The sequence below is a fragment of the Hemicordylus capensis genome, chromosome 3 (assembly GCF_027244095.1).
Source record: "Hemicordylus capensis ecotype Gifberg chromosome 3, rHemCap1.1.pri, whole genome shotgun sequence".
Taxonomy (NCBI): Eukaryota; Metazoa; Chordata; class Lepidosauria; order Squamata; family Cordylidae; genus Hemicordylus; species Hemicordylus capensis.
The window spans coordinates 223,852,713-223,865,648 of NC_069659.1; the positions used below are offsets into that span (position 1 = coordinate 223,852,713).

Consider the following 12,936-nt stretch of genomic DNA (forward strand, 5'->3'; position numbering starts at 1 on the left):
AACTAAACTATGGGTCTGTGTGCTGTCTGAACCCATCTAGAACAACCTCTTCCCGCTAGCTAGGGAGATATCTATTCAGTTGAACATTTGTGTTTCTGCTCAACATACTGCTACACAGCTTCAGATATGCAAGCTTTCCAGTAGGCTTATGAGATCTCCTGGCAGTGTGTGTGTGTCCGTTGGTCCGCTCGCCCGCCTGCCCATCTGTGTGTCCCCCCATCAACTTCGCTATGCCTGGACCAATATGAACCAAATCAGTTACAGTTGTAGGGACACATAGGGACACCTCAACGGCATAGTTTGTGATTATGTCATCCATCCCAATCCAAGATGACAGATGCATAAACTTTTAAGGCGCAAGTGGGCTAGCTTATGAACCACCTAACCGATTTGAACCAAATTTGCCACAGCTGTAGGGAAACATAGGGATGCCCAAATGGTGTGGTGTGTGATGATGTCATCCATTCCAATTCAAAATGGTGGTCATGTGAACATCTGAGGCGCAAGCAGGCTAATTTGCGGACTGTCTAACCAATTTAAACTAAATTAAGTACAGTTGCAATGGGTGCCACATAACACCTCAATGGCATAGTTTGTGATTGTCATCCACTCCAATCCAAGATGGCGGACACGTAAACTTTTGAGGCACAAATGGGCTAGCTTGTGAACCGCTTAACAGATTTGATCCAAACTTGCTGCAGCTGAAGGGAAACATAGGGATACTTCAATGGTGTAGTTTGTGATGTCATCTACCCCATCTAAGACGGTGGACGAGTGCATTCTTGAGCTGCCAGTGGGCTATCTTGAGCACTGTCTAACTGATTTGAAACAGCTGTAGTGAGTGACACACAGGGACGCCTCAGTGGTGCAGTTTGTAATGATGGCATCCACCCCAGTCCAAGATGGCGGACACATGAGCATTTGAGCTGCAAGATATCTAACTTGTGGGCCTCGATTTGCACCAAATTTAGTCCAGATGTACAGATAGTGAAAGGAAAGTAGGCTGATTAGTTGTTACTAGAACAACTTGTTAAACTTATTTAAACCTTAAGACTTTGTGTGCATGGTTCTGAAAAGTTGCCTGTCTTTTTTATTTGCTTCCTGTATTTTTCCTTGCAGGTAAAAAAACAACAACAAAAAATCCTTAGTGGTGGGGATCTTGATTGGAAAAACATCTGGGAGGGAAAGAGCTAAGTAGTGCCCTCTCTACTATTTTTCAGCTCAAATGACAGCCTTCTTCAACAACTTCTCATGTTCTTAAGAAAATGTTGAGAGTCTGTTAGGTGCCTCCCCTGTAATACTTAGTTTGGCCCTAAGCTGCTTTATTTAGTCTTGGGCACTTCATGGAAGAACAAATCAAATCCTGTTGACCTATGAGTATAGGTTAACTCTTTGCACTGCTCCATCCAAAAAACTAGATGCAGCTCAGTGGATCTGAATCAAATAAGTGCTTCTGTTCTGCAGTTATTTAATATTGAATAATCTGATGCAGATGGAACACTTTTCCTATTCCTTTGAGCAGAATAAAATGTTTTTAAAAATCATTATTGGTTTACTAGGGCCTTCAGATAAACTAGTTTCTGGGTTTGCCGTCATCTTTGGTTGGGGAGGAGGTAAAATGTTTTTGAGAGAAAAATAACTTCTGAGCAAGGTTAGAAAGTCCCAATTTATCTCTGTACCTAAAAACCTCAATACTGGTGTTTCGAAAACCCAGATGTGTGTCCAGCACTATGTAGGTCTTGCCTGCCCCTATTCCTCAAGTCAGTGACCATTAGGGATGTGCATAAATCAATTTTTGCAGTTCAATTTGAGCTCGAACCTGCTGCCTTGAATCTGGGGTCAATTTGAATTCAAATAGATTCAGCCTAATTTTTAAGGTCTAAGGGGCACCAGTGTGGGTTGAGTAGTAGGGCCCCATGGGTGCAAACTACCACCCAACCCCTGAAGGAATCAGGTAAAGGAGTGATTTTTTTAGCAATTTTTATGCATTGCAGATTCTCGGTTGTGAAATAACTTCTTCATGGGAAATAACTATGAAGAATAGGAAATACCTATGAAGAAGTTACTTCAAACCAAGAATCCACACCAAGAAGCAACGGAGATCACCAGTCAATCATGAGATAGTGCAAAGGAACCAATCTGAGTGGCAGAGAAGCTCAGAGGGCTGGCATTTTTGAGGCCAAATGGCAACTTGAATGCCTGAATCAATTCAAGCTCGGATCTTTGGTGATTCAGTTCTGGACAGTGCCCCCATGGGTGACTTGATTCAAGGTCAAATCGCTCGAATTGATCAGATTCAAGTCAAATTGTTTCAGCCATGAATCAATTTGCATATCCCTAGTGACCATGATTAAAGGTGGCCATGGCACCATGGCGAGAGCCAGCGTGGTGTAGTGATTAGAGTGCTGAACTAGGACCGGGGAGACCCAGGTTCAAATCCCCATTCAGCCATGGTACTAGCTGGGTGACTCTGGGCCATTCACTTCTCCCTCAGCCTAACCTACTTCACAGGGTTGTTGTGAAAGAGAAACTCAAGTATGTAGTACACCACTCTGGGCTCCTTGGAGGAAGAGCAGGATATAAATGTAATAATAATAATAATAATAATAATAACTGAAAAGGGGGAAATTACAGCTCTACCTTGCAGCATATATAACATCAGTTTCATGTTTAGCTTAGTATTCGCTGGAGTGTATTTACCACCTTGCTGGTAAATGTTTTTAGTCCTAGCTTTGATCATTGGTGTAATCCTTGCTGGCCAGTGAACAGAGCAGTTCTTTACTAAGAATACTTGCATGGAGGGTTTTGATTGAAATGGATTGTCTAGACTTTTCAATCTGGCTTCCATTCTGGATATGGGACTGAAACTGCCTTGGTCACTTTAGTGGATGATCTACGCCAGGGACTCGACAGGGAGAGTGCATCCCTGTTGGTTCTGCTGGACCTCTTGGCGGCTTTTGATACCATCAACCATGGCATCCTTCTGGACTGCTTCTTGAGTATAGGGATTGGAGGCACTGCTTTGGAGTGGCTTGAGTCCTTGCTTGGGGGAAGAATCCCGAAGGTGGTGCTGGAACACTGTTGCTTGGCTCCATGAAAATGAAATGGCTCCATGAAATGGCTGGAAGAGGTCATCCTGTGACTTGGACTGAGTTGTCAGCAGTATGCAGATGACGCTCAGCTCTATCTCTCCTTGTTACCTGATTCTAGGGAGGCGGTGGATGTCCTGAATCGGGAGCTGGGGGCTGTCATGGGTTGGATGTGAGCTAACAAACTGAGATTGAATCCAGGCAAGATGGAGGTACCATTGATCAGTAAGAGAGCCAGTCGGGATGAGCAGATCCTACCGGTTCTGGATGCGGTTGCACTCCCCTTGGATACCTGCTCCCAAAGGTTACTCTCCACTTGGCGTGGTCATCTGGGGTGGGGAGGCTCTGCTCCGGGTGCTGTCAGTAAGGGAGGCTTGTCATGCACGTGGGACCGGGCCTTCTCAGTTCTTGCCCCCAGACTCTGGAATGCTCTCCTAGTGGCCATCCGCTCTTCAATTTCAACCACAGTTTTTAGAAAGTGTGTGAAACCTTGGCTTTTTACCTAAGCATTTATGACTGTCCCTATAGCTGCTGCTTTGTATCTTATGGTTATATTGTACATCTTTTTTAAAAAAAACACTTTTAATTAGATTTGTATTTATGTATTTTAATTCTTATTGTGTAGTTTTTATGATTTTATGTTGTGTTAAATGTGTTGTAAACTACCTTAAGATTGTTTTAATGAAAAGCAGTACAAAAATTTAATAAATAAATAAATAAAATGGAATATGTGTAGATTTAATGTCATGTTAAAACTGCAGTTACAAGAGTTTAAGAAATTATATCTTTAAGGCTGAATAAGAGTGCTCTCTGAGTAATAAGCAACTTTTGCTCTTGAATATAGACACCCTTGGTTTTACCCATTCATGGAAGTTCAAAACCTGACATACTTTAATTGTAAATGCTTAAGTAAAATATTAGATTACATCTGGCCCTAGGCTGGGATACATGGAACTCTGGAACTAGTTCTGTGTGTTGAATAGCAACTCCCTATATAGCAAGCAATGGTTGAAGCTAAGGGGAATAGACTGTGTGAAGCAGACTGATATTGCATGGGATTTTGCTGTTCAAAGGGGGATAGGTGGTGTCTAAGCTCCTGGGCTTGCTGAAAGCAGCATTTTAGGAAAATGGTCCTGATCCTGAAGTGTTTCAAAAAGAATATATAAAGAAATGCTGGCTAGTAGTCAAGATCTTTAAATCTAACTATTTATTGATTGATTCATTCATTCATTTTAATTTAATTTATAAACCGCCCCATCCAGAGGCTCTGGGCAGTGTACAACTTTTTAAAAAGACATAAAACATACAATTCAAACACAATGCTAAAAACAATATTAAAAACAATTCATAAACTATTAAAACCATTTAAAACCAATTAAAATACTTTTAAATCTAATGTTTTAACTTTTTCTGTTTTTGTTCTGCTTTGTTGTAAACCACCCAGACACACATTTTTTGGCCAGTATAAAAATTTGTTAAATAAATAAATGCCCATGTGACATCTATATCAGAAGATCGGTTGGGGTAGGGAAGTCAGCGTGTTTCCTGGGTTTGAATAAACAGTGAAATTGGACTGAATAACAGTGTGAATTCTCTTCTCCCTCATTCTCCTTTGTAATTCCAGTAAATACAACATTAAATCTACACATTACATTGCAGTATGCCTGCTAAACACTATTACAATAGTAACAGCTTCTCCTTGACAGTGCATTGATTTTGTGGAAAGGCGTTTCCTCTACATTAAATGCAAGTAAATAGGGACAAGTGTTGTCTTGAGTAAGCATCCAGTGCCTTGTATTCATATTTTGTATGAAGGAGATTGGTTAGCATATATATTGTACTTGACAAATCTGTTCTGTGCAGGGCAATAACTACTAGCTCTTATCACCACAAATGAAATAGTTTTTTTGCCGGGAAACTATCAGCATTAATAGGCTGGTCTTGGATTGCTGATAAGATGGGGATAATGGTGCTTTAAGTGCTTTTGGGGAAAATATCCAGAGAAACATAGCCAGGATTGCCCTGAGCTGGGATAAATGAATACATGAGCAAATATGCTACATTATAGGAGATGTGCTATGTATGTTAAACTGTCTGCCATTTTATTTACAGCTGCTGCTGAAGGAAAAGGAAAAAGTGGGGAAGACTTTTTTCAGAAGGTAAGAAATATTTTACTACTCAGACATGTCTTTAGCATGTAATATGGGTAAATTTGGAAATGTGCATTGCTCCATCTGTCAAAGACTCTAAGATGTGAGCTTGACATTCTGCCCTTGCCTGGCCAATAGAGCAAGTGGCCTCCACCTACTCTGCTTCAAGTTTGAGCTCAAGCCTTTGCTCTAGTTTCAGCAACTGAGTTCAGGGACCACAGGGTGAACACATGCTCCAGACCTGGATCAGAGCATGACCATTTATGTCTTCAGCCTGACAGTTAATGAATGGAGAGTATTCTCGTGTTACAAAACATCATCTTAAATTTCTGTGACTCATTAAGGTGAATTCCTGAGCATTGAGTTCTAATTGGCCATTGACATAAAGGAATGGTGTGCCTAGCTTATCAGTACATCAATATGTGTATGAGATGCAAGAACAAACATGCATGAGACATGCTGAGGAGGGTATGAACAGGATGAGAAGTACTGTCCATTGAAGCAGAATAAAATATGCTTGATCGCAACTGAGAGTTTGCTGAAAAAAGGTGGAAGAGAACAAGGAAGGTGTAGCTGGGTGGATTTGTGTGAGTAAGGCTTTCCAAAGAGTGAATGCCACAACAAAAAAGGCCCTGTTCACATCCTAACCAACTTTGTGTCTGAGAGAACGAGTTCACGTGGCCTCTCTGTCTGATCTTGGAAGATGGGGAAGGGTGTAAAACTTACCTGTAACAGTCTATTTTCCCATCCCTTTTCCACAATGATTTCTAAGGCATCCACCTCCCCCCCCCGCCCAAACTAAGGATAAAGAAGTTGATAAATGAAATTAAAGGTTCACTTAAACAAAAGTACAGCTTCAATTTTGTAGCAGTAGATTAAAAAACATTTGGACAGGGCCCACAAAATTTTACTTGGCTTGTCAGTCATAGTATGTGGTTGCCATAGACTCTTTTCCTTCCCCATATGTGCTAGAAAACATCAAGAACCTTCCTCCATCCACTGCTATGAGGGTGGGGGGTGGGATTTCTTATCACATTGAGCTTTGAGCCCTGAGGGACTCCATATAACAGTTCCTGTTTTGAGGAACATCTGTAGCTAACATACACCATCTGCAATCTACCCGAGAGATAGGAGTGGAACACTGCAAAGCAGTGCCCCCATCCCCTATAGCCAGCTCTAAAGCCAGTTTGAAATGGGTCTAGATAATCAGTTTCCTCCAAAACCACCTGGAGCTGTTTGGCCACCACCTTCTCAGTCGCCTTGCCCAACCATGGGAGATTGGGGACTGGCCTATAACTATCGATTGCTAACTGATCCAGGGAAGTCATCTTAAGAAGCGGTCTAACCATTGCCTCCTTCAAACAAGGAGGCACCCTATCCTCCCTCAGCAATGCATTTATGATATTAACTAGGCCACCTCTAACAATCTAGGCAGAAGCAGCCAAGTCAGGCAAGGATCCAGAGAACAAGTAGTAGGCCACACCATCCTAAGCAGGTTGTCCACACCCTCAGGAATCACAATTGTAACTGAACCAATCTAATACTGCAAGAGGGATTGTTGGACAAAGTCTTCATAGACTTTGCAGAAATAGTGGAGTCATTTGGCCCAAATGCAGGAAATTTTATCAGCAAAGAACCCATTAAAAGCATCACAGCAGAACAAAGTTTGTTCTGTTTTGTATCAGTCTCTAGGAGCAGAAATTAAACTCCTCACAACCTAGAGTAGCTCTGCTGAACACAAACATGTAGTTGCAATGGGTGCAGACCAAAATCGTGGTTTTGCCGCACACGCCACTGCTGCATAAACCTTCAAATGGGTCCTATGCTGTATCCTGTCAAATTTTAGCCAAGTTCTTCTCTACTTGCGTTCCAGCTGCCTACCCTACCCTGCTTCTTCAGCCCCCGCAACTCCTCTGTATACCAAGGTGCTATTTTTGAAGCAGGTCAGAAGGGATGCTTAAGACGAATCGTTCCTACAGCCCTGATGAGTTGCCTATTCCAGTTTCCCACCAGGACATCAACAGAATCACTGGCAGCAACAACTTTAAAATGCTCCAAGGCTTTTGAAATCCTACAGGATCCAGCAGCCTTCTCGGGTGGACCATCTTAATTGGTCCACCAACCTTGCAGGGATGGGTTCTGGCTGTGAAGCCAACATTAACCCGGTAGTCCTCTTGCACAAAGGATACTCCTCTGGGGGTGGGGGGATGCCTTGTAGTGGGTGATTCAGTCATTAGAGGTATAGATATATGGGTCTGTGACCCGTGTGTTGACCACACGGTGACTTGCCTGCTTGATGAGAAGGTTGCGGACATCACACAGTGTCTAGATAGGCTGTTAGGCAGTGCTGGGGAGGAGACAGCTGTCGTGGTGCACTTAGACACCAATGATGTGGGGAAATGTAATCGGGAGGTCCTGGAAGCCAAATTTAAGCTGATAGGTAGCATATTGAAGTCCAGGACCCTCATTTCTAAGAATGCTACCTATTGCACATGCAGGTTCAGTGAGACAGGCAGAGGTGAGTGGTCTCGATGCATGGATGAGACATTAGTGCTGGGAGGAGGGGTTTAGATTTATTAGGCACTGGGATACATTTTGGGGGAAGCGAAGCTTTTATAAAAGTGACGGGCCACACTTGAACCAAGATGGAATAAGACAGCTGGCACTGAAAATCAAAAAGGTCACAGAGCAGCATTTAAAATGACACCTGGGGAATAGCCAACAAGAGCTGGACAGTAGATTCTGCAAATGCCATCCCATAAGGTGTGAGCGTGTAAAGGATTCAGATAAAACAGAAGGGGACAGAGTAGAATCACATAAAGAGCAGACAGAAGGCTGTGCTAGCTGGTCAAAGAAATAAAAGAACCAAAAGAAAAATAGCATACACCAGGTAAGAAATTCAGCATATGGGTTCTTAGATGCCAATGCCAGAAGCTGTGCTAAACCAAGATGGGTGAGCTGGAGTGCTTGGTTGCTAACACAGAAATGGATATATTGGGCATAACAGAAACATGGTGGAACAGTGAGAACCAGTGGGACATTGTTATCCCTGGATATAAACTCTATAGAAAGGACAGGGAGGGGTGACTTGGAGGTGAAGTAGCACTGTATGTTAAAGAAGAGATAGAATCTAACAAGGTAGAAAACCTTAGTGGACAGGAGTCCTCCACAGAAACTCAGTGGGTGACAATACAAGGCCTGAAAGGGAATATGCTACTGGGGATTTGCTGTCACCCTCAGGATCAAAATGCTGACAGTGACTGGAAGTTGCAGAAGGAAATCAAGGAGGCATGAAGGAGAGGCAGGACAGTAATAATGGTTGACTTCAATTACCCACACATAGACTAGGTAAATTCAGTCAGGTCAAAGAGGTCAGATTTCTAGATACGCTGAATGATTGTGCCCTGGAACGGTTGGTCATGGAACCAACCAGAGAGAAGGTGAACTGGACTTAATCCTGAGTGTCACTCAGGACCTGGTGTGTGATTTCAGTGTCATGGATCCTTTAGGAAACAGTGACCATAGTGCGATCAAATTCAGCATACATGCGGGAGAGAATCACCAAGGAAGTCTAACACAGACACTTTGAATTTCAGAAGAGGAAGGTTCTCCAAAATGAGGAGTATGGTGAAGAGAAAACTGAAAGGGAAAATCAGGAGAATCACTTTGCTCCAGAATTCATGGAGGTTACTCAACACCACAATATTAGCCCAGTTAGAATGCATACCCAAAAGGAGGAAAGGTACCACTAAGTCCAGGAGTATGCTAACATGGCTAATAGGTAAAGTCAAGGAAGCCATAAAAGGGAAGAAGACTTCCTTCTGAAATTGGAAGGCTGTCCAAATGAAGAGAACAGAAAGGGACACAAACTCTGGCAAAAGAAATGCAAGGTGACAATAAGGGTGGGGGGAGAGAGTTTGAGGAACAAAGGGAATAACAAAAACCTCATTAAATACATCAGAAGCAGGAAACCTGCTAGGAAGGTGGTTGGACCATTAGACAGTGAGGGAGTGAAAAGGATTGTTAAGGAGGATATGGAGGTTGCAGAGAAGCCGAATGAGTTATTTGCATCTGTCTTCACGGCAGAGGATACTGAGCATATACAGGTGAAACTCAGAAAATTAGAATATTGTGCAAAAGTCCATTAATCTCAGTAATGCAAATTAAAAGGTGAAACTGATATATGAGACAGACGCATTACATGCAAAGCGAGATAAGTCAAGCCTTAATTTGTTATAATTGTGATGATCATGGCGTACAGCTCATGAAAACCCCAAATCCACAATCCCAGAAAATTAGAATATTACATGGAACCAAGAAGACAAGGATTGAAGAATAGAACAATATCGGACCTCTGAAAAGTATACAGTGTACTGTGCTTGACTGGCCAGCAAACTCTCCTGACCTGACCCCATAGAGAATCTATGGGGCATTGCCAAGAGAAGGATGAGAGACATGAGACCAAATAATGCAGAATTGCTGAAGGCCGCTAATGAAGAATCCTGGTCTTCCATAATACCTCATCAGTGCCACAGGCTGATAGCATCCATGCCACGCCGCATTGAGGCAGTAATTGCTGCAAAAGGGGCCCAAACCAAGTACTGAATACATATGCATGCTTATACTTTTCAGAGGTCCGATATTGTTCTATTCTTCAATCCTTGTCTTCTTGGTTCCATGTAATATTCTAATTTTCTGAGATTGTGGATTTGGGGTTTTCATGAGCTGTACGCCATGATCATCACAATTATAACAAATTAAGGCTTGACTTATCTCGCTTTGCATGTAATGCGTCTGTCTCATATATCAGTTTCACCTTTTAATTTGCATTACTGAAATTAATGGACTTTTGCACGATATTCTAATTTTCCGAGTTTCACCTGTACCTGTTCCTAAACCAGGCTTTTCGGGGAAGGAGGCTAAAGAACTGAGTCAGATAGAAGTGACAAGATGATGATCTAAATTGTCAGGAAAAATCAAATTAGCAAACTGCCAGGGCCAGATGGCATCCATCCAAGAATCCTTAAAGAAGTCAATTGCTGATCTGCTTGCAAAAATACATAACTTATCCCTACAATCAGGCTCTGTGCTGGAGGACTGGAAAGCAGCAAATGTACCACCGATTTTCAAAAAGGGATCTAGGGGGGAACTGGGAAATTGTAGGCTGGTTAGCTTTTAATGTCTGTTCCAGGCAAATTGATAGAAAGTATTCTCAAGAATAAAATTGTTAAGCACATAGAAAAACAGGCTCTGCTGGGAGAGAACCAGCATGGCTTCTGCAAAGGTAACCTCACACAATTTTTGGAGTTCTTTGAGAGTGTCTAAAAGCATGTGGATAAAGGTGATCGGGTTAGCATATTATACTTGGACGTCCAAAAAGCTTTCAACAAAGTTCCTCATCAAAGACTCTTGAAAAAACTTAGCAGTAATGGGATGGGATCAAGTATATGCTGATGGGATATTCAAGTATATGCTGATGGGATCTGAGCTGTCGGTGACTGACCAGGAGAGGGATCTTGGGTTCGTGATGGACAGCTCGTTGAAAGTGTTGACTCAATGTGCGGCAGCTGTGAAAAAGGCCAATTCCATGCTAGGGATCATTAGGAAGGGGATTGAAAATAAAACTGAAAAAAATTGAGAGAGAAAATATTATGATTCCGTTATACAAAACAGTGGTGTGGCCACACTTGGAGTACTGTGTACAATTCTGGTCACCACATCTAAAAAAGGACATTGTAGAACTGGGAAAGGTGCAGAAGAGGGCAACCAAGATGATCAGGGACCTGGAGCACCTTTCTTATGAGGCAAGGCTACAACACCTGGGGCTTTTTCGTTTAGAAAAAAGATGACTGCGGGGAGACATGATAGAGGTCTATAAAATAATGCATGGTGTGGAGAAAGTGAATAGATAATTTTTTTCTCCCGCACATAATACTAGAACCAGGGGTCATCCCATGAAATTGATTGCCAAGAAATTTCACACAATGCATAATCAGCTTGTGGAATTCTCTGCCACAGGATGTGGTGACAGCCAACAACCTGGATGGCTTTAAGAGGGGTTTGGATAACTTCATGGAGGAGAGGTCTATGAACGGCTACTAATCGGAGGGCTATAGGCCAGCCTCACAGGCAAGATGCCTCTGAATACTAATTGCATGGGAGCAACAACAGGAGAGAGGGCTTGTCCTCAACTCCTACCTGTAGGCTTCCAGCAGCATCTGGTGGGCCACTGTATGAAACAGGATCCTGGACTAGATGGGCCTTGGGCCTGATCCGACAGGGATGTTTTTATGTAGTGGTCCGTCCATAACAGTAGGGAAACCACTGGATCTCCCACCTATGGAACACACCCCGATCCAAACAAAAGATCAAATGGAGTGTGTGGCTCACAGCATGAGTTGGTTCAGAAACTAATTGGGATAGGTACATAGTTGTCATGGCTGCTATGAACTCCTGAGCCACACCAGACAAGCCAGCCTTAAAGTGGATATTGAAGTTAGTTGGGCAGCAGGGTGGATGGTACACCAACAGAATCCCCAATCTATCCCTAGTTCCCAGCCTCAAAAATACACACTCAATATAAGTCAACTGACTCACAGGGGCCCTGGTAAGGAAGATTGTTTTCTTATGGACAACAGCCATACTCTCACTCTCATTCTTAAACATTGGTTATGAGACAGACTAATACAATCAAAGGCTCTGTATTGTTACTCATGTATGTGTCATTCAGGAAGGAAACAATGAGGGGTCCAGGGCATATGCCACCTGTACCCCCCTCTATCTCACCTTGTGTGCCATGTACCCCCATGAGGCTTTAAAGTACCCCAAGCGTGTTCATGCACCCCTGACTGATTATCCCTTTCCTCGTACATTAGCTAGACCATTCAGTTCCACTGAGATATGTTGTGCCCAACACTGGAGACAGCCTGAAGTGCTGCGCTCTATCTGTTGCACCACAGAATTGAGAAGAATTGGGACCCTACCTTTTCCTCCCTTGTCTAGCACCAGCTCTATATATGACTACTGCTGATGAGGGTGGGGAAAGCTGAGAAAATGTGGTTAGTTTCAGACTAGAAACCTTGGTTCAAATTCTTACTCAGCCACAAAACTCACTGGGTGTCCTTGAGTGAGTTGCTTCTTTTTAAGCCCAACAGACTTGATAGGGTGGTTGTGAGGGTGAAATGGAGATGGGGGTGTACACTCTCCTAAACTCCTTTGAGGAAAGGTAGCATATAAAATGTCATGACCTGGGTAGTTGCACTTGCACTACACATTAATGGAATGGAAGGAAGAAGGAATTCGTTTTTGGCAAGCTTCCTCTTGGTAGTGTATGTAATAGTATTGCTGAAGAAAGCACATGGGAATATCCTCCTAGCCTTGAGTAGGTTGATCAAGGCATCCAGTTTCCTTCAATCTGTGTTAACCTTTTTCTCATGTGAAATAGAGAGCCAGGTCTGTGGAGAAAAAAGTATACAAAGTTGGAAAGCATGAGGAGGAAAAATGATCCTGTGACTTCAGGCAACAATGACCATGGCTGAGCTCAACAATTTTTCCGAACTGGAAACTGTTTCACAGGGGGCACATGTTTGGCAATGAGACTCATAAAGAATGTGGATGGGTTACTGTGCAATAAATACTTATTTTGGGTTACTGTGCAATAAATAGCAGGATATATCTTAGTCCATTTTGTTTCTTTA

At 42.7% G+C, this 12,936-nt stretch overlaps 1 protein-coding gene across 1 annotated transcript in view; it reads left to right on the forward strand.

The window, feature by feature from the left end:
- BICC1 (BicC family RNA binding protein 1) overlaps positions 1-12,936 on the forward strand; it is a 199,964-nt gene that overhangs the window by 42,268 nt on the left and 144,760 nt on the right. The window contains exon 2 of the mRNA XM_053311857.1: positions 5,202-5,248. Within this exon, the coding sequence (XP_053167832.1) occupies positions 5,202-5,248 (47 nt within the window). The remainder of the gene's footprint in view (positions 1-5,201; positions 5,249-12,936) is intronic.